Source organism: Chrysemys picta, chromosome 3 (genome assembly GCF_011386835.1).
Source record: "Chrysemys picta bellii isolate R12L10 chromosome 3, ASM1138683v2, whole genome shotgun sequence".
Taxonomy (NCBI): domain Eukaryota; kingdom Metazoa; phylum Chordata; order Testudines; family Emydidae; genus Chrysemys; species Chrysemys picta.
In genome coordinates, this window is record NC_088793.1 from 203121539 (window position 1) to 203143982 (window position 22444).

The following is a 22444-nucleotide window of genomic DNA, read 5'->3' on the forward strand; positions in this document are numbered from 1 at the left end:
GCTTGTAAATGTAGAGGGTAGGTTCTTATGTTTTGTATGTTTTGCTCACTCTGCCTGAGGAATAGATCTGAAGAAGTGAGTTTTTTTTACCCACGAACGCTTATGCCCAAATAAATCTGTTAGTCTTTAAGGTGCCACCGGACTCCTTGTTGTTTTTGTGGATACAGACTAACACGGCTACCCCCTGATACATGCCTGGCTGGAGAGCCAAAGGATAAATACGATAAATAGAAGAACAAAGGGTTTTGCTGGCAGTGCAGAGCTCCCTTTTGTGTGTGCCTAGGGGAGAGAGACTTGTTTTGTGCTTAAGGTGGACTTAGAGGAGAGTCAATCAGAAAATGGAAGGAGCCCCTGGATCACAGGCGTATAAGCCAGAAAGCTCTGCAGACTGATTCACCTGCTCCTGTGGCAGCTGGTTCTGAAACGATGCAAGCATGTATTTCCTAGCCAGGACACACAAGCAAGAAGAGAAATTACTTCCTCGTTTCTGCAAACCCAAGTGCTCCCATCTAGGCCCCTGGTTACCTCATCAGTTCTCTCACCAGGCAGACCTGAGAGCACAGGGGAAGCTAAGCACTAGGGTGACCAGACAGCAAGTGTGAAAAATCGGGAGAGGAGGTGGGGGATAATAGGAGCCTATATAAGAAAAAGACCCCAACATTGGGACTGTCCCTATAAAATCGGGACATCTGGTCACCCTACTAGGCACTGCCTTCACAACTCCCCCTTCCTTCATTCCTGGTGCAGGCCCAAAGTGCTAAGGTGGGTTATGCTGACTCTGAGCAAACAAGCTAGTTTTCTCCCTCTAGCTGTGGCCACTCCACAGCTATCGTTTCCCATGCCCTGGTCAGGATTATTACCCAGCAATCCCTTGGTACTTCAGAAGACTGAGGGAACTCCCTCCCTCTAGAAAGGCCTTGTCCAAGAAATAGCACCTAGATTGTCTTGTCTCCGTGTCTCCTATGGACAATACTGGAGCACACTGGAAGTCCCCCCAAAATATAAAAGAAATCCAGGAAGCGTCGCAGGGATTTGGATTCTTCCACAGAATCTTATGCTTCCCTCCCTCGTCAAAGGAAGAAAGGAATTCATCTGTATCAGAACTCAAGAAGTCATATGCAGGGTCAGAGAACAGTCTGTTGTCCGCTGTCTAGCTTGGCACTGTGTCCAGGTGTGTTGGTTCTGTATTATGCCACCAGCGAGGCAAGATGGAGAGGTACTGCCGTCAGGCAAGTATTTTTCCCTCCTGCAGTTAGGTGGGACCAGGCTTGCCTCTCAACTCATACCTTCAGGAATCATTACATCTGAATGAGAAGCGCCCTCTAAGAGAGGATATCTGAACTGACAGGTAATGAAGTATCTCAGCTTTTGCTAAAAGGAGCAACTTCTGGTACAGGTACCCAAAATTGAGGCCGCAGTGGCCACATGTAGGAAGAAAATGGTGGCTCCTGCTGAAGAATGCATGCCTTAGAAACAGGTAGAGAGAACAAAAGAAGCCTGTCTGTGAAGTCTGTAGCGAACTCATAGTAGTTCCTTCATCTTTCACTTGCTCTTCCAGAGCAGTATTGGTGAAGTATAAGGAAGTGATAGAAATCCCATGAGCACCGGGCTATCCAGTGCAGCCGCCGGAGCACGGTCTGTGACCGAGTACTTGGAAAGCTGACTCGCAAGCCAAACAGCTGCTAGCAACTGCCCCCAGGAGGGATGACAGGCTCTTTGGAGACTTTCTAGCTAAGGCGGGCTTCCTCCTCACTTGGTCTGTGAGATCCCATGAGAGAGTGAAGCGGCATGGAACAAAAGCTGGCGTTCCTTTCATTATTATGCCATTTTGAGCTACCACCTTTCTAGAAACAGAGGCTCCAGGGCAGGGAGATATAGACAGTTAAGGCGAGTCTACACTAGAAGCGCTACAGCGGTGTAGCTGCGCCAGTGCAGTGCGTCTGGTGAAGACGCACCATGTCAATGGGAGAAGCTCTCCCACCGACATAGCACTGTCCACGCCGGCGCTTAGGTCAGTGTAATTTACGTCCCTCAGGGGTGTGAATTATTTACACCTCTGCACGAAGTAAGTCATACCGAAGTAAGCTCTAGTGTAGCCCAAGCCTTAATGTATAAGGAGCCGGAGCATTAGCAGCCAGTGTTTCCATTTTAAGATGCTGTTTTCAGAAGCTGTTATCTTTTCTAATTCTGTTTATCTTTTGGACTGACATTTGACAAGCTTGGCTTCTGCCTGTTTGAATCAAAACAATTCTTCCAATTTTAAGTATGGGGCTATAAACCTGGTGTCATCTATGTCAGTGGTTCTCAAAGCCGGTCCGCCGCTTGTTCAGGGAAAGCCCCTGGCGGGCCGGGCTGGTTTCTTTACCTGCCGTGTCTGCAGGTTTGGCCGATCACGGCTCCCACTGGCCGCGGCTCGCTGCTCTCCCTGCGGACGCGGCAGGTAAACAAACCGGCCTGGCCCGCCAGGGGCTTTCGCTGAACAAGTGGCGGCCCAACAATGAGAACCACTGCTCTATGTCGTATGGGAGTATGTAGTATACAAATAATAATCGCCTTTTTGGTACAAGTTCATCCAGAGTTTATAGTCACTTCCTGGGGAAGCTATGTAAACATGTAACCACTTTGCATACTTTTTAGGCATTGGTGTGGACCATCCCTGCTAGCCTGTGTTTAATGCTGGAGTTCCAGATTTAATGTGTTTATCAGAAACAGGAACCAAACCTGTAAGATGTTCTGTGCCATAATCAATGTAAATGCAAAGAGATTTCCCCTAAACGTCTGAATAGGTATTTAGACGTTAGGTCTGTGGACATGGCTATTGGTTAACCGTTGTTCGATTCAGTGTTCTAAAACTTATTTTTCAGCTGTGAATCATTTATAATAGTCCCAGAAACATTTGCCCATGTGATTCACCAGCAAACCTCCAGGCCACAAATATAGAAAAATGATCTGGGGTTTCTCTGTGGGTTTTAATCTGTTGTGGGTGGCAAAGAGTTTAAGCAATGTGCAAAAGAATTATAATGACTGTGGCTTTTTGATTGCTCTGACGTCATCTCCCTGTGGGACCCCTTTCATGTTCCAGTCTCCTGCAAGTTTGCAAATTGAGAAAGAGGCAGTACAAGGGAGATCAGGTCTGTTTTTCACTTGCTTGGTAGCACTTCAGTCTCGTAAATTGTTTTATTTTCCATTATTACTTGGTATTTTTGGTGCATAGCTAGTTAGCAATTGAGAATAGAATGGCATTTCCCCAGGATAGTGAATATTTCATGGTATCTTTATTTGAATGGAAAATACGGTTTGTCATAGCTTTTTTGAAGCAATAATTCTTCATAATTGTCAGTTCTTAGGGAAGTCATTAGTGAGTTTCCATTGCAAGAAATCTTTTCGCTTTGTGTTTTGGAACCTTGTGACTTTTAGCCCCGAAAGAGCAGCAGTGCATTGTTACGTCTTTGATTATCAGAAAGAAGCTAGCAGCTTCGGTGCTTATCTGGTTACCGTTGTTCAAAGCAAGTTGCTCCCATCTGTGTGGAAAGATTTGGTCAAATTCCCATCTGCAGTTCAGAGTCCAAGCAAAGGGCTTTGCACTGGGGAACAACATGGGAGTTTGGGAGGGTGAGTGTAATCTTCAGCCTCTAGGCCTGAAGGGAGGATGTGAAGCACTATGCAGGCTGGCTTCAGCCACTGCTACAGAATGTGTTATGAAGGCAGTTGTGTTCTGCAGACCCTCTCTTCCCATGCACACACAGGGATGTGCTGCAGTGGGCCTGCTGTGGCCAAACCCATGCCGTTCCTCTGGCTCACACGCAGCGCCTTGCACTTTCTCGGAGAGCTGTCTTGGAGCTGGCCTCTACATGACGCCGTGCCGTGTGGTACCCCTGGATGCGCTGTTTGTGGTGTGGCCTGCTTAGCAACAGAAACGTGGTATTTCTGCTGAGATTCAGAACGTATGTGCCTGCAATGGGCAGGTGGGGATTCAGCTCACTATGCGTAGCAAAACTCAGCTTTTATCTGGCGAACAGAAAATGGGTCTCAGAACATTTCTTCAGGTATATTATGCAGTCAGAAATGGGACTTTTCCACATCACCTCCACTGTCTGCTAACGTCTGATGTATCTGATCTATTCGATGTGGCTTAATGCACATCTGTGCTGGGAACACGAATTCAAGGTCGGGAAATATTTCCTCCCGGGGTTATTCACCACTTTGCTTTGGAGAATGGAAGAAGCCCTTGTGCTGGGGGAGCTTTAACTCATTTTCGTCCGTTATTTTGAGGATGCGCTTGCCTGCAGCCAGCTGTTCCCTCGGAGACTGGCTCAGCATGCCCAAAAACTTGGAGTAGCAAATTTTGAGATATGGCTATTTCCTGTCTGCTGAAAATCCTTTTCAAGCGTTATTCAAAAGAGCACAATGTTTTTGCAACAGATGTTCTTCACCAAAACAATTAAGCTCTGGTAGCGTTGCCATAAGGCAGCGTCTCAGTGAGCTGTCCCAGCCTAGGGGTGCGCCAGGCTACTTAAAGGGTTCCCAGGTACCCGTGTTCACGGGTAAAGGAGCCTCTGGGTAACTGTTCCTCTCTGTCTGTCTGGTATCCTTTTCCCTCTCCCACGAGGCATTACACAGCATTTTTCTCTCTGTGTTGCCACCTGCTGTCTCTACAGCAGGGCTAATAAGGAGACTGAAGCTCATGCATCAGGAGAGGGACTGTGTTGGGGCTACAGCCGACCAGTCTCAACCACATAGGAAGGAAGGGAGACAAGGAGAGCACAGGGGGCAGGGTGAGAAACTTGGGATGGAGGAAGCTGAAGAACTATAAAGAGCTGCAGGAGAAATAAAGGAGGGATGAGAAGGAAAAGGAGCAGGCAGAAAAGGACAGGAGCGAACGTGTACAGAAAAAAATCTGAGACCGCAGTGACTATTTCTAGACCAAGTGTGATGGGAACTGAAGTGCCCAGGCACCAATCCATGGTGAAGTGGGCACCCTAGGAAAAAATGCTGGGAACCCTGCTGTAAATAGTGTCAAAACTGTGCCCCCCAAAACCCCAAACCCGCTATTTGAGCTAATTCATGGTTGAGGCTTACTGGAGCACCTTGCCTCCCTGGCTCCACCCTGTTGCAAGTCAACGTCCCAACCCCTTTTACCCCCCACCACCCTCCCTGCCTCCTCTACCTTTCCAATATGAGTGAAGAACCTTCATCCAGCCACCCCGTAAAGCCTGTAGGCCACCCTCCAGTTTAGCTGCTTATTATGGTTAAATACTGTGTTCTTGCTTCTTATCCTCCAAATACAGACCAGAAACATGGCCCTCTACCATCCTGACTTCCTGTTATGGTTTCAAAAACAAAAACACATGCTGCGTCTTTATCCTCCGACCGAAAGAGCACTATCTCTTGTCTGCCATTCTAGCATGAACTAAGAGCCGCCCAGGCTACCCATCCAACTTCTCCTTCTGTATTGGAAGCTCTGTTATACTTTCAGCGTTTACCTAGCTGTGCGAATAGCAGACCCCCTCTCTCGTAAGCCACGTCCCTACCTTTTTCCACTTCACGCTATGCAACTATCCGAGGCCACAGACTTCAGAGAGCCCCCGTTTACCAAAACAGGCTATGGAGTTATTATTTATCATAGTGCCTTGGAGCCCTAGTAATGGACCAGAACCCCATTCAACCACAGAACCAAAAAATGGTCCCTTCCCCAAATTATAGTGCATTACATTTTGATGTGATGAAAGCATGAGTGTTTCTGCTTAATTTATTTATAAGCATTTCATTCTAGGAGGTTGCTGGGCGCTCAACACTCTTGAAAGTCAGGCCATTTATCTAGGCACCTACATATAGGAATAAAGGCCTAACTTTAACAAGCCATTTAAAAAAAAAAAAATGTCGACTCCACTTTTTCAATAGTGTGATCCTTCGGTGCGCATCCTTCTTTCAAGAGCCCCGTGACATTTTTTTTCTTTTCATTTTCAGTTGGCAAGTTTGGAGCCTACATGCAGGTAAACATCCAGAATGATGGTCCTGTGACGATAGAACTGGAATCCCCTGCTGCCACCATGGATCCGAAGCAGGTAAGCCGTTAGGAGGCTCTAATTCGGAGTGAGGGAAATGCTTGGAGAGTTCTCAGGGTGGACGTGCCCTGCTGAGAATTGGGTGGCTTGGGTGGCTTGACTTTGTTCTGTATCACACAGTACAACTGACGTTTGCCATAAGGTCTTAATGCTTTCTGAATTGCCCCTGCAAGGTTAAATAATTTTTCTTTAGTTCCGTGGCTTCTTGGAAGCTGCCTACCGTCTTGCTAAAGGTTATGTATGTGTCATGCGGAGCAGCATTTATAGTACATTCTTATTCATCATTAAGGCTGCCTTTTAATCATGAGTCATAGATTATTTTTTTTTAAACGTATTTGCTTTTTATTTTACAGTCAAGACTTCTGACATTTTGGGGCTATTGTACGTGGGTGGGTGCATGGAGTGATCAACAGGCAAACTAGCTTTTCTGAGAAACTAGAGTGCTGCCAGATTAAACCCTGAGCAGCATGGGAGGCTAATGAGAAGTAGCGGCAACACTGCTGTGACGCATTGGATCAGACTAGAGAACTGGGAGAATTTAATTCCTCTCGGGTGATGAGGTTTCCCTACCCTCTAGGGTAAAAATAATTATTTGTTGAGTTACGTTGGGTTTTTCAGTTTCATTCTAGAACGACAATTGCTGTTGCATATTCATATCGGTCCTCTCGTATTATGGAACTGACACGGTGTAACGTCTCTGGAATACAAATGGCTGTAACACCTGATGCTTTTTTACTACAGTATACTTATATAATTCTTTCCCTTATCACCATGATGACTCCTTGACTATTTCTAAAAATTGGCATGATAAAGCAGCATTCAATCTCAATGCATAATAGTGTTAGACAAACTGTGATCGACTTGGGTTCATACAGGGTTTTACACAAGGCATGTTGTACATTTTCCAGGTGTTGATCTTGCCTGTATCTCCTTTTTATGGACCGTCTTTTTGCAATAACAGGGAATGCTTCTGGAATTGGAGACTGAGGATTTCTCAGTTTTTCTTTAATACGTTTTCTTTAAAAAAACACACGTTTCTTTATTCCTGGAACAGCGCACGTACCACTAGATGTCAGTAGAGTTACATTACTTCGGAGATTGTGCTTATAGACAGTTTTTTAAACAAATGTCAGAGTAGGTAAATCAGGAATTCTAGATATCCTTGGATACTCTTCAAATGTTATTGGGGGCCCTACAAAAAAGGGAGAATGGTAAAACCCTAAGAGAAGTCTCATCCGCCGTAGTATCTCTTGCATAGAATTCCTTTAAAATTGCATGATCGAGCTTTAAACAATGGTAATCAGCAAAAAAATGTGTCTAAATTGGATATGAGAGCCCCAAAGATAATTCTGGTGATTAATGAAGCTTCCTTCGTTTGCCCCTGCATTGGGTGAGTCTTTGTGGCTACACAGGGGTATGTAACGGCAAGTCTGGCTACCTTCCTAAATTACTATATTTTCATGTGTACAGGATAAACTGTGCTGGATGTTGGAGATGGTAACTCAAATATATGAAAGGTTTAATCAATACAAATTCCTATCATAAAGTGACCTTGTCTTGAGAAATAATTTATCTTGAGAGCTGACTTTGCTGAAGGCAAATGTGATGATTGCTTTGATTAGGAAGGTGAAGGTAGAAGTTTAATGAAGAACATCAGATAAAAATAAATACAAGCTACTCTAGTGCTAGATTAACATGTGGAGTATTTGGTATTTATTTCAGAATCACTTTAGTCTCTCTTGCGTACAGTTTCCCATTTCTCTTCAATTAGGGTTTCTTAAAACTTGTATGGGTGTGTTGCTGCAGTAATACCTATAGACCAAAGGAGTCACCACTTAGGGGGAAGATACTTCCAAGTTCACTGCCAGGCCTGACACTCCTCCTTTTTGTATCTATGGAATGAATGTCATTGGGCCATGTTGTAATTGAATGTTAATTCAGCTGCCCGTTATAGCTAAGCATCATCAGCTGTTCTCCTTTTCGTATAAGTGTGAAAAGTCTGAAGGGCCAGTGGTTAACTGAAGAGTGGTAGTTCTCCCCCGCCAAAGAAGGTCGGGGAGAGAAGCAATAGGGGTAGCTGTTTTAAACACAGGTATTGTAATTTGCCTCCCTTGTGATTGCTATCTGATAATTGCATTACCAAGGTAAAAGAACCATTTCCAGGAAGTGCAAGCGTGCAGTTAATTTGAGCCTGTTGCTCAGCATGAAGTCCTGATTTATTGTCCTCCACTTTACCTCTCTAACTCTACAGCCGTGTTACTGAAATCGCAAACCTGGAAGATTTTGTTCCATGTTCTTGGAACTACTCGTAAATTAAATGTTGTGAGTGTGCCCCCTCCTTACCTCCAGCCTTTTGGGTTTATTCCTAATCTGCATCTCTCTTTAAGACTCAGTTTTTAATCTTTGTGTTGAACCATAAAACATTTCTAATCTCCAACCTGGATTGTAATGCTGAACAAAACAGCTGTTGTACTAAAACTGTTCTACACTTCAGAGCATTAATGAGACCGTGCATATTTAGTCTGTTTTTAGCACACAGGCTGATTTTCCAGCATTACAGACTCGACCTGCAAGAGGCAAGCAGCAGGCTTTTATTTCATGATGAGCTGGGTAATATGTATCCAGTAATATGACTTTCAGTATTTCATTCAACAGCACTTTTAGATTTATACATTCAAATATTGTATTGTTGTTTGGAGCATATTTTTCTAACTCTCTCCTTCTCAGTTCAAAATAATTTGGTACTGCAGTAGCATGTTTATATTTAAATGTATTTTAATACTTATTAGCAATTGTCTTTACTTATAAGATTTTTTTTTCTAGATAGAAACTTTTATTTTTCAATTTATTTGTACAAATGCAAACATAATTCTTGACCTGTCTCTCAATATGGCCATGTCTAGGAAGGGGAAAAGGTATGGACTTTTAAATGACATTGAAAAGCCTGTAATATAAAACCTATAGATAGGCTTGGAAGGATTCAATTTTTATTGATAAATGTCAATGAAACATTGATTTCACCCAACACGCACAAAGAAAAAAATATTTCCATCAATAATAATCGAAATTCACGGTAGGCCAAGTAAGAAAAATGCTGCTTGAGAACTTATTAGAATTTGATTTAAGGCTATTTACTGTGTATATTTTGACGTATTTGTTGGCAATTTGTGTTTTAATGCTCACAAAGCTTTAACTTTTTGAATCTCAGCGTCTACTGTCATTAAATAATATTGTCTAATGCGCTCATTGTCTGAGCCTCCCTTACCTTTCCACAACGGTGAACATTTAAATGGATAAAAATAGAAAAAAAAATGCTTAAACGTAAACATCACTATCTGTTGAAATAAAACTGAATTTGGCCAAGCCTACCTATAGAGTTAAGTTAAACAGTTATTAGCTGCCTTTGGTGCCGTTAACATGAAGTGGCTGTTTTTGCTGAGCCATTTCAAAATGGAGTGCCGGCTCTCACGTGGTTCTTCACAGTTCCATCTTGTCTCCCCTTTTCTTTCACATGCATCTAAGGCCACTGGGAGGGGTTAGTGAAGCTATGTGGGTTGTTCTGTTGTCAGCATGCTGACGACCCCCCCAGCTCTGTAGCCCCAATGCAGCAAGATACATAAGCATGTGAGTAGTCCCCCTGGAGAACCATGCTGTATTGGGACTTGCTTCTCATTCTCCTCTGAATTAGCCATAGTAGATTATATCTTTAGCCAGGCCTGGTCTACATAACAGTGCTTTGCCTGTATAGCAATCCCCACAGAGGCCTCTAGTGTAGACGCAGTTTATGCTGATAGAAGGGGTTTTTCTGTCAGTATAATAACACCATATTAATACTATATTATTACGGTAGTTACTACTACTCTTCTGTTGGCACAGCTATGTTGAACTTTGTCATGTAGACCTGGCATTGGTGTTTGTTTGAGAATGGGATATGACACACAAATAAAGTCAGTACCACAGTTGACACTTACATTTTCTGATTTGGTACTTTCAGCAGAGTGGTCAAGGATGGAAAAAGCTTAGAGGCTGAACTTCCCCCTAATCCTTCTAGTTAGCCCCTGTTAGATCAGGATTCAGGTACGATAGCCAGAAAGTGTGAGGAAGGTCACACTGCCACCATTTCCAGACTACACCAGGTCTGTGGATCGACTACTGTAGTCTACACAGTACAAAGTCCACTCCCTAGAGCATCTGGGTTTTTTAATGAACATAAAAAAATATTAAAGTACTAAACCAAAAATGTGATCAATAAACACATTTCACATGTTTGTTTTGTTTATAACAACAAAGCTGAAAAAAATCTGTGTCCCAGATGATGCATATCAATTTATAAAAGTCAAAGAATAATAAAGAAAAATAGATTCTCCTTATTTGGGAAGAGGTTTTCGTGGCTTGAAGTTGCTGTATAATTTATGAAATGTAAATATGAGATTAGAAGATGCTCACTCTTGAGGCTAAGCGGGAATTTCTCAGTGCACAGAGCTAAAATTGGAGTGCCCTTAGGGAAATGTCATAAGGTCAAAGCTTCTCAGTAGCTCTTTCATACCTAACTTGTTACACACCCTTCTTGTTTTTATTGTTACTAATACAACGTATTGAGGCATTTGCCAGAACTCTTTTGAGTATTTAGCATGAAAGTGTGTTGTTTTTCTTCTATTTTATTCATAGAAGTGCAGCCCTCGTTTTTTCTGTCCTAAGGAGATTCTCTGATGCTGTAAAGCACATGTGTGAAATCTTTTTTCAATAGTTGAAACAGTACCTGATGACACAACGTATGAGGCCTGAGCATTAGAACTATAAGAGATCCAAAATCAGTCACATAAGTTCAAATAAGTAGCTGTTCTAGTTCGGAGGACACAATGACAAAGTTCTTATTTCAAATGCTTGGAAATAAATGCCCTGGCAGTTCCATATATTCGTGATATTTGGGAAGGAAATAATTGGGGGTTTGCTGTTGTAATAGGACACGGAGGTTTGGAGAACTGAATCTGTTGTTTACTAGATCTGGGGACCACATCTTACATTAAAAAAATCTGTCAGTAACTCCATAGGAAACCTTTTTCCTGATGGCTTGTTCAAGTTACAGTAGCTAATTTGAGAGCTCATCTAGACGTTAAACAGAACAGTCTTTGCCTAATGCAGTATCTGGTTGACTTTGTTCATTTTGAGTGGCCAGTGCCAGTGTCTATCAAGACAAGCATGGGAGGATAGGGAACTTCCAGTGTACAATGGACGACATCTAAGATCACATCTTTGTCTGCCTTCCATGCACTAATTAAAAAGTATCCAAGTTGTGGTTGCACATGGACCATTATTCTATTCTCTCTTATTCTAGGCTTTTAAACAGTGCCTATCACCATAGTACCTGAGCGCATTACAACTTCTAAAAGTTAGATTGAATACATTTCTGTTTTTCTCCCTCTCCCCCTCCTGTACTCCATCCTTTTGGTTTGGTTTGTTGTGGGGAAGTGACACTGAAGCCATGAGATTTTTGTTTTGAATGTGGCCAGGTCTGTGGCCATTCTGATCTCTTGCAGAAGCAAGTTCCACAGTTGGTTACCAAGTTATTTCATCTACCATTGCAAGGTAGGCTGTTTCATTGCTTCTGAGGAACATTGCTGTTGTGGGAGGTCATGACTGCAGTGGAGAGAGGTGCCCATCTCCATGGAGGGCCTTGAACATCAGGATTGAAATCTTGAATGTGACTCTTCCTCCCCTTCACTGGGGAGTTAGTGAAGCAAGCGAGCTCCCAAGGAGAGAGGTTGACTGACCTGTATCGTTAAGGAGGGGGCTGCATTCTGAACTAAACGGAATCTCTTTTCAGGGCTGGTGTCCACATTCCTAGGTACAGTACATTAAGATAGTGGAACCTGGAGTTCACAAATGCATGGACCAGAATGTCTAGGTTGGAGCCAGGAAAAGGGGAAATAAGTTATTTACACAGACTGATAGACGTACACAGTTTTTTTTTTAAACAAAAATATAAATACCATAAAGCAAAACTCCTGTCCCGAAGAACTTAAAATCTAAGGGGATTCAGCTAACTTCTGCCCTTGGTTAGAGTGGTCCCGCCGGGGCTCAGCCGGTATAAATGAGAGCACAGTTCAGCCTATTATGCTGTAGTTTCATTATTAATCTTCGCATCTCAACTTTTGAGGTGTGCTTGGTTTAGTGAGCCTTAGATTTCCAGATGTGTTCTATTTTCTTTCAACTTTTCAGAGCACTTGACTTCTGACGTGTCACAGATCTGTCTGCCAGCGTCCTTGCAGACCTTGGAGTGGTGTTGATTCCAGTTTAATGAGTAGGAAATGGCATCTGGCAACAATCCACTTGAGAGAGACCCGCTGAGGAAAACAGCCACTCCCTGGGGACCATTGGCTGGGAAAATCAAATCTTTCTGACTGTACCTCAGATAGTGTCTAGCCTGCAGTTAAAAATTGGGTACGAGATAATTAATCTTCGTTGGCCATTAATACCAGACAGGATGAGAAATACCTGTGCAGCCTTGCCCCCAGCGCTCAAATGGAATGAAAGAGGCATGTGCTGTGTTAATTAGTACCTTATTGTCAAAACAACTTTCCCCTTTAATAAAACATGTAAAATGTTGCTTGCGAATGGCAGGGAGGCAGTGAGGACAGACAAGTAGTATTTTTTGGCTGCAAGTTTGTTGAACCGTAATACAGGAGGTCTCCTAAAAACAACCTGTCCTGGCAGCAGTGAAGGGGGTGAGGAGGGGCAGGCCACAGCCCCCCACTTTTTCTGTGCTCTAACTGGGCATCCTAACGAGCCTGCTGTATTCCCAGGCTTGGCAAAGGCCATGGACTCTTGGGAAGCAATGGAGGGTGGATCAAAATGAGGACACACTCCACCTGAAGCTCTTCGTTTACAAGTGGCTCCCTTGTTGACTAGCTAATCCCAGCTCTTGGAAAAAGTGCTGGGCAGTAACCAATAGCAGCTTCCTTAACCGAGGGATGCCATTTGCTAACAGTTACTGTCAATCTCTCATGGGGGTGAACGTGCCTCTCCGCTCCACCCTGCAGTCTGGGTAGGCCAGGAAGGACCAGCCTGCTTCACCACTTCTCTGGCTTTTATATTTTCTTTCCGTTTCTGCTATTCAAATATGAGAGCTGAAAACTTTGCCAAATGCCCAGTAGCCTCTAAGATGAGCCACTCTCCAGAGGCAATGCCCAATTCAGAAATCAAGCCCTTCCCCCACTCATCTGCAAGGAGAGGGTAGCTGTTGGGATTCCTGCAAGGATGCTGTCCTTCGACCCTTTTCAGTGACTCCCTCTTTTGTAGCCTCTGTCTACAGGCTTCAAACATCTACATCGTCTGCCTCTGGTTGCTGGAAGGGATATTGAATGTTCACATGCTTTCTCCTCCCCTCTCACATTGTGCAGGCTCCTGGCTTCTATGAGGGAGGATCTCTGCTAATTCATCCTTCTCCCAACCTCCATTGGAGGGCCCTCTCCCCCCATCACCGTATAGCCCAAGTTTCTGCCTCTCCTGTTGCTCAGAGCTTTCCCAAGATGCAGCAGGATGCAGCTGTCTTGAACCTGGTTGGTTTCACTGCTGCTCATGAGATTTGAACAGCAGCACTAAAAACGGACCAGACTGTTCTGTTTTCCCTTTGCTGCAGCAGAAGTACTGGAGGTGTGGGCAGATGTAGGAAGACGCTCAGTTCTTATCTGCAAGATTACTTGAACCATACTGGATGGAATTTTTTTTTTTTAAGTGAAAGCCTAGATTCTGCAAAAGTTGATGGCACTTGAAAAGGGGAAGTTCCTATTTACCATGGACGATTGGATTTTTCAGCCTCAGATGCCCTATGTTTTGGAGTGTTGAGCTCCTGTTACCCCGGAGTTGCCACTTAAAGGGTATGTCTACACTACGGGATTAATCCGAATTTACAGAATTCGAATTTTGGAAACAGATTGAATAAAGTCGAATGTATGCGGCCACACTAAGCACATTAATTTGGCGGTGTGCGTCCATGTACCAGGGCTAGCGTCGATTTCCGGAGCGTTGCACTGTGGGTAGATATCCCATAGCTATCCCATAGTCCCCGCAGTCTCCGCCCATTGGAATTCTGGGTTGAGATCCCAATGCCTGATGGGGCCAAAAACATTGTCGCGGGTGGTTCTGGGTACATCCTCCCCCTCTCTCCAGGAAAGCAACGGCAGACAACCGTTTCGCGCCTTTTTCCTGGGTGAACAGTGCAGACGCCATACCACGGCAAGCATGGAGCCCACTCAGCTCAAGACAGCAGTCATGAACATTGTAAACACCTCGCGCGTTATCATGCAGTTTATGCTGAACCACAACCTGCAAAACCAGGCGGCGAGGAGTAGGCTACGGCAGCGTGGCGGCGAGAATGATGAGAACATGGACATGGAATTCTATCAAACCGTGGGCCCCAGCGCTTTGGAGATCATGCTGTTAATGGGGCAGGTTATAGCCGTGGAACGCCAATTCTGGGCCCGGGAAACAAGCACAGACTGGTGGGACCGCATAGTGTTGCAGGTGTGGGACGATTCCCAGTGGCTGCGAAACTTTCACATGCGTAAGGGCACTTTCATGGAACTTTGTGACTTGCTTTCCCCTGCCCTGAAGCGCCAGAATACTAAGATGAGAGCAGCTCTCACAGTTGAGAAGCGAGTGGCAATAGCTCTATGGAAGCTTGCAACGCCAGACAGCTACCGGTCAGTTGGGAATCAATTTGGCAAATCTACTGTGGGGGCTGCTGTGATGCAAATATCCAAAGCAATCGCTGAGCTGCTGCTATGAAAGGTAGTGACTCTGGGAAATGTGCAGGTCATAGTGGTTGGCTTTGCTGCAATGGGATTCCCTAACTGTGGTGGGGTGATAGATGGAACCCATATCCCTATCTTGGCACCGGAGCACCAGGGTACCCAGTACATAAACCGCAAGGGGTACTTTTCAATGGTGCTGCAAGCACTGGTGGATCACAAAAGACGTTTCACTGACATCAACATGGGATGGCTGGGAAGGGTTCATGATGCTCGCGTCTTCAGGAATGCTATTCTGTTTAAACGGCTGCAGCAAGGGACTTACTTCTCAGACCAGAAAATAACTGTTGGGGATGTTGAAATGCCTATAGTTATCCTTGGGGACCCAGCCTACCCCTTAATGCCATGGCTCATGAAGCCATACACAGGCAGCCTGGACAGGAGTCAGGAGCGGTTCAACTACAGGCTGAGCAAGTGCAGAATGGTGGTAGAATGTGCATTTGGACATTTAAAAGGTCGCTGGCGCTCGTTACTGACTAGTCAGACCTTAGCGAAACCAATATCCTCATTGTTTTTGCTGCTTGCTGTGTGCTCCACAATCTCTGTGAGAGTAAGGGGGAGACCTTTATGGTGGGGTGGGAGGCTGAGGCAAATCGCCTGGCTGCTGATTATGCGTAGCCAGACACCAGGGCGATTAGAAGATCACACCAGGAAGCGCTGTGCATCAGAGAAGCTTTGAAAACCAGTTTTGTGACTGGCCAGGCTACAGTGTGAAATATCTGTTTGTTGAAAACCCGCCCCCTTGATTGACTCATTCCCTGTAAGCAAACCACCCTCCCCCCTTAAATCACAGCTTGCTTTTAAAGGAAATAAAGTCACTATCATTTAAAAATCATGTATTCTTTATTAATTGATTATAAACATAGGGAGAGAACCGACAAGGTAGCGCGGGTGGGGTTTGGGAGGAGGATAGGAGGGAAGGAAAAGGCCACTGAAAAAATTCAACATGACAGCCTTTTGGTTGGGCTGTCCACTGGGGTGGACTGCGAGGGTGCACGGAGCCTTCCCCCCCGCATTCTTACACGTCTGGGTGAGGAGGCTATGGAACATGGTGAGGGGGGAGGGAGGTTATACAGCGGCTGCAGCGGTACTCTGTTATCCTGCTGCCATTCCTGAAGCTCCACCAGACGCCGGAGCATGTCCATTTGATCACGCAGCAACCCCAGCACTGCAGCCTGCCACCTCTCATCTCGAGCGTCCCGTTCGACCTCACGTTCACTGGCATCTTTCCTGTACTTAGATACTGTGTCCTTCCACTCATTCAAATGAGCTCTTTCATTGCGGGTGCATTCCATTAGTTCTGAGAACATCTCGTCTCGCATCCTCTTTCTCTGCCGCCTTATCTGAGATAGCCTTCGGGACGGTGGAGGGAGGCTTGAAAAATTCGCAGCTGCTGGAGGGATGGAAAAATGGAGAGAAGTTTTTAAAAAAATACATTTTACAGAACAATGCTTATACTCTTTCACGGTGAACAACACTATTCACATTACATAGCACATGTGATTTCAGTACACGGTCGCATTTTGCATCTTAATATTGAGTGCCTGTGGCTTTGGTGTTAGAGATCACAGATGCAGGTCTGGGCAACAGAATTCGGCTTGCATGCGGCCATGGTAAGCCATTGTCTTTCGGCTTCTGCGCCCTCCTTTCCCACATACCAAGCAAAGCCTGTTGAGTGCTGTGGTTTTCCTGTTAACCTTCAGCAGCAGAAAACAAACTAACCTCCCCGCCCATCCAATTCTCTGGGATGATCACTTTATCCCTCCCCCCACTGCGTGGCTGGTATCAGGGAAGATTCCCGCAGAAACCAAACTAACCCCCCCCCCCACCATGAATTATCTGGGATGATCGCTCTACCCCTCCCCCTACCGCGTGGCTGATATCAGGGAAGATCCCTGCTAGCCAAACGCGAAAAGCTCAGCGCCAATTACCCCCCCCCCCCACCTGCGCTTGGCTAACTGCAGGGAAGGATTTCTTTTCAGCCACAGGCAAACAGCCCAGTAGAAACGGCCACCTCTGTCCCCTTAATTAAATTCCTGTATTTCAACCAGATTACCATGAACGATATCACCCTCCTGAGGATTACACAGTGAGATAAAGAACGGATGTTGCTTAAATGCCAGCAAACACCGGGACCCTATGCTGCCAGGCTTTGTCATGCAATGATACCAGATTACTTGCTACTACCATGGCTTGGTCAAGTGTCCTACCATGGAGGACGGAATAAGACTGCACTGCGCAGAAACCTTCTGCAAAGGCTTTTGGAGTACCTCCAGGAGAGTTCATGGAGATGTCCCTGGAGGATTGCCGCACCATCCCCAGACACATTAACAGACTTTTCCAGTAGCTGTACTGGCTGCGAATGCATCCCAAGTCCTCAGGGCAAATTAATCATTAAAAAACGCTTGCTTTTAAACCATGTTTCATATTTTAAAAGGTAAAGTCACCTGAGGTACCCTCCATGGGGTTATGGTCTTGGGTACTGGCTTGGGAGGGTACTTCAGTCAGGCTGAGAAAAAGATCCTGGCTTTTGGGGAGAACGGAGTGCTGTGTGCTCTCTGCAAGCTCGTCCTCCTCCTCTTCCCTGTCCGCAGAATCCTCAGGTGTGGCTGATGAGATTACCCTCACCTCGGAATCCACGGTCAGAGGTAGGGTAGTGGAGGCGGCCCCCCCTAGAATTGCATGCAGCTCAGTGTAGAAGCGGCATGTCTGCGGCTCTGACCCGGAGCGACCGTTTGCCTCCTTTGTTTTCTGATAGGCTTGTCTGAGCTCCTTGACTTTCACGCAGCACTGCTCTGAGTCCCTATTGTGGCCTCTCTCCATCATGCCCTTGGAGATTTTTTCAAATGTTTTGGCATTTCGTCTTTTTGAACGAAATTCTGCTAGCACTGAATCCTCTCCCCATATAGCGATCAGATCCAGTACCTCCCGTATGGTCCATGCTGGTGCTCTTTTTCGATTATCGGCCTGCATGGTTACCTGTGCTGATGAGCTCTGTGGTCACCTGTGCTCTCCACGCTGGGCAAACAGGAAATGAAATTCAAATGTTCGCGGGGCTTTTCCTGTCTACCTGGCCAGTGCATACGAGTTCAGATTGCTGTCCAGAGCGGTCATAATGGTGCACTATGGGATAGCTCCCGGAGGTCAATACCATCAAATTGCGGCCACACTAACCCTAATTCGAAATGACAATATCGATTTTGGTGCTACTCCGCTCGTCGGAGAGGAGTACAGAAATTGATTTTAAGAGCCCTTTATTTCTAAATAAATGGCTTCGTTGTGTGGACGGGTGCAGGGTTAATTCGATTTAACGCTGCTAAATTCGAATTAAACTCATCGTGTAGACCAGGCCAAAAAGAAATAATCACAACTGTTGACGGGGAGAAGAAGTGAAATTATATGAAATTGCAATATGTTCATTTTTCTTTTGATAACTATTTTCTTGTTTTCTCATGTGGCTGTTTAAAAAAACCCAAAACATTCAAAATATTGATTTTAAAAATTAGACCTGATTATCTGCTGCAGAAAGTTGTACCTGGATTCGTGCTTATATTTGTGACTGAGCAATTGGAAAGATTCTTTGCTGATTCAGACTACAGAGGATATAATGCTTTAGTTGTTTTTCATTCCCAATGTTTTATTTTAAAATCTTTCCAGATGACACACTATTGATAGTGAGTCAATATTGCTTCATGCCATACTTATGAACTCAAGTCCTTGCAGTTCTGTTTGCACTTTTAGCAGCCAAAGCCATGGAAATCTCAATTTATAGTCTCCACAGTCTGTCATATTTTATTAGTTCCAAGCAGCTTTTTGACAAGTGGAAAAAATGGTAATATCTGTTTAATAAAATGTTCTGTGCAATTAGGTTAATAAGAGACATTCAGCGTTATGGTTGCAGTAGAGAGAAGCTGATTTTGGTGGTGCTGCAGACTTTCTAGTGTTTCTGAACACAAGTTCATGCTACATGTATTAGCTCTTCAATGAAATTAAATTCTTTATATCAAAACACAAAGGGCCATTTTATATCTGAAAACAAACATCTCTGGAGAACTTGCACGTGGAGTAAGCATTGTTTTGTTAATGGCTCGTTATCTAAAATGTAATTTAAAAAAAAAGTAAGCTACCAATAGTTTGGGTAGAATACTCCAGTGTCTAAATATCTCTATTATAGTTTTCAGAGTAGCAGCCGTGTTAGTCTGTATCCGCAAAAAGAACAGGAGTACTTGTGGCACCTTAGAGACTAACAGATTTATTAGAGCATAAGCTTTCGTGGACTACAGCCCACTTCTTCGGATGCATATAGAATGGAACATATATTGAGGAGATATATATACACACATACAGAGAGCATAAACCGTTTATATGCATCCGAAGAAGTGGGCTGTAGTCCACGAAAGCTTATGCTCTAATAAATCTGTTAGTCTCTAAGGTGCCACAAGTACTCCTGTTCTATTATAGTTGTACTGTACAGTAGAACCAAACTAGTTTGTGCTTCAGTGAGCTGCAAACTGGCAGATCTGCACTGAAAACAGACTTTCGGGTGAATCAGATTCTGATGCCATGTTCTGGGCCAAGCCAGTATGGGCAGTATCAAGCTATTTGTGGGTTGATAGGGGAATTCGATGTAATCTGTCCTGGGCCAGTGCTCTGTAATGTCCTGGAATAAGGACGCTTGAATACTGCATGCACATCTGGTTGCCCCATCTCAAAAAAGATATATTGGAATTGGAAAAGGCACAGAAAAGGGCAACAAAAAAGATGAGGGGTATGGAACAGCTTCCATAGGAGGAGAGATTAATAAGACTGGGACTATTCAGATTGGAAAAGAGATGACAAAGGGGGGCTATGATAGAGGTCTATAAAATCATGACTGGTGTGGAGAAAGTAAATAAGGAAGTATTATTTACTCCTTCTCATAACACAAGAACTAGGGGTCACCAAATGAAATTAATAGGCAGCAGGTTTAAAACAAACAAAAGGAAGTATTTCTTCACACAATGCACGATCAACCTGTGAAACTCTTTGCCAGAGGATGTTGTCAAGGCCAAGACTATAACAGGATTCAAAAAAGAACTAGATAAGTTCATGGAGGATAGGTCCATCAATGGCTATTAGCCAGGATGGGCGGGGATGCAAAACCATGCTCTGAAGTGTCCCTGGCATCTGTGTGCCAGAAGCTGAGAATGGGCGACAGGGGATGGATCACTTGATGATTCCCTGTTCTGTTCATTGCCTCTGAAGTACCTGGCATTGGCCACTGTTGGAAGACAGGATGCTGGACTAGATGGACCATGAGTCTGACCCAGCATGGCCATTCTTATGAAATAAGTTGGCGATGCTGATCTTTCTCCTTATGAGTTGTGGAATTTCCATAGTGGATCAGATTGATGGCACACGTAGATCAGGTATCCTGACTCTACCGTCATGCAGTATCCGATATTTCAAAGGAAGCTATGCAGTAATATGCCTGTGGGTTTGCTTCAGTTCTGAAGCATGAGGGCTGGCCCCTCGGGGGGGAGTGGGGGCGGAAAGGAGCCAGAGAAACAGGAACTGGGTTGTTGTAGGGGTTTCTGTAACTCTCTACTTCTGGGAGAATTTTGGTGTGTGTCTATATTGTTACAGACGTACTTCCGACAGGTATTTTAAAATAAATTAGCAAAATAATTGAAACTGGCATGATGAGGTAGTGTTATTTTGACAAATAAAATTTGCAAAATTTTAAAATGTGCCAGAATTTTTTAATTTTTTGGCACAGAATTTTTTATTTTTTGATGCAGAATTCCCCCAGGAGTACTGAATAGAACTACACCTCTACCCCGATATAACGCGACCTGATATAACAAGAATTCGGATATAACGCGGTAAAGCAGTGCTCCCGGGGGGGGCTGTGCACTCCGGCGGATCAAAGCAAGTTCGATATAAAGTGGTTTCACCTATAACATGGTAATATTTTTTGGCTCCTGAGGATAGCGTTATATCGAGGTAGAGGTGTACCTAAAATGTGCTGGATACATAAGTTAAAACAAGTTCTAAAAATGTATTAAAGTATATTTTCCATATAAAACAAACTGATTAATTCAATTAAGGGAGTTAATTTCAGCCCATTACTCTTAGTTGTACCCTAGGGCTCACAGAGAGCATGGGGGAAAGGAAAAGGACCAGCAATCACAAGCAGAAGGGAGAAGGTAAGCAGTAGAATGGAAGTTGCCAAGAGAGAGGAAGCAGAACTTGAGTAGAATTCTAGCATTTTTCCAAAGGACAGTGATGGCGCAGCTGAGTTTTTTAAGTTGCAAATGTCTCGATGTGGAGCTGCAGTATGTTCGCTCTCTGAAAGGGAACGTGTCTGGGCCCTATGCACTTAAGTGCTTTTCACAGTGCTTTTAACTTTCAGAGATAAACAATTAGATTAAAATCTCAAAACTAGGGATTTTATTTTTTGACAACTATATAATTTGTATAAAGTAGCTGATTTATGTTTTGTTTTATAAAGTGAAGTCCTTGTGTTGGTCTTCGGCTCTGAACTGCTTTCACAAGTTAAGTCAAACAAGCCAGGCGCTGTCAGAGTAAATTATTCTGTTATATTACTGTGAAAGTGTGTGGTGCTTTTTTAAAAAATAAAAGGCAATTCGATTCAAGATCAAACTTTTCACAAAGGTCTGAAAGATTAATAGTGTCCCTAGTAATTCTTAAGACATAAGCACAGGTATTAAAAAAAAAAAATTGTCACTTGATAATTGTTTCCCTTTATTTAAACGCCATAGATGCCCTTTCTACCATGTAAATAGAACGCTGCATTGTTTCAATATTTTTAAAAAACAAAGCCAAATTTAATAAATGATGTAGTTAAAAAAGAATGCGCTCCCATGGTACATTTATGAAAAGCAAGGTTCAGGTAAAGATATTTACATAGATTATTTACTGTAGCTCAGATCTCAGCATTCTGAGTACTTTTTTTCTGGCTAGCACCACGAAACTTCCAGTCAAAAAGTGTTCTAAGACTGTCCCAGTTTATTTGCTGTGAGGATTTACTCCAGCAAATTAAAAATTGATGTTCAATCTCATTGGGCTTGCCAAAAAGTAAACATAAAATGCATAAAAAAGTTAATCTGCAAAAGGATAAAAACAAAACCTCAACATTTGTCAAAAAAGCTGTGAGAATTAAACACATGCACACCACCAAAAAGCAAAGTTCTCAAAGATCTGTTGTAATTCACTTCTGCTGGCACACGAGTATCAGCGTCCAAAGGCACATCAAGTAAGGGCAAGGGAAAAATAGGACATTCAGTACAATAACACAGACCAGGGACAGTTAGTACAATGCAATTCAAAGGAAAAACATTCTGTTGCCTGACAATCTTACTGTTACTAGTCTATTACAATTTTTAAAGTTTCCACTGTTCAAAAGGACGCATAGGTAAAAAGTAAGACAGTGCTGAAAGGGTAGTTGCCCATTAGGGGAAACTGTCTGTCAGCTACATCAGAAATCGACAGACATTTACACACACCAAATAGATGGTAAATGCAAAGAGGCTCCTCGTTTCCAGCCAGGTAATGAGTTCAGTGGAA

The 22444-nt window shown here is 43.9% G+C and overlaps 1 protein-coding gene across 2 annotated transcripts in view; it reads left to right on the top strand.

Moving 5' to 3' along the window:
• Positions 1-22444, top strand: part of DTD1 (D-aminoacyl-tRNA deacylase 1) — a 103880-nt gene that overhangs the window by 22660 nt on the left and 58776 nt on the right. For both annotated transcript variants that reach the window (XM_005287470.5, XM_065589820.1), the window contains exon 4: positions 5968-6065. In XM_005287470.5, the coding sequence (XP_005287527.1) occupies positions 5968-6065 (98 nt within the window). The remainder of the gene's footprint in view (positions 1-5967; positions 6066-22444) is intronic.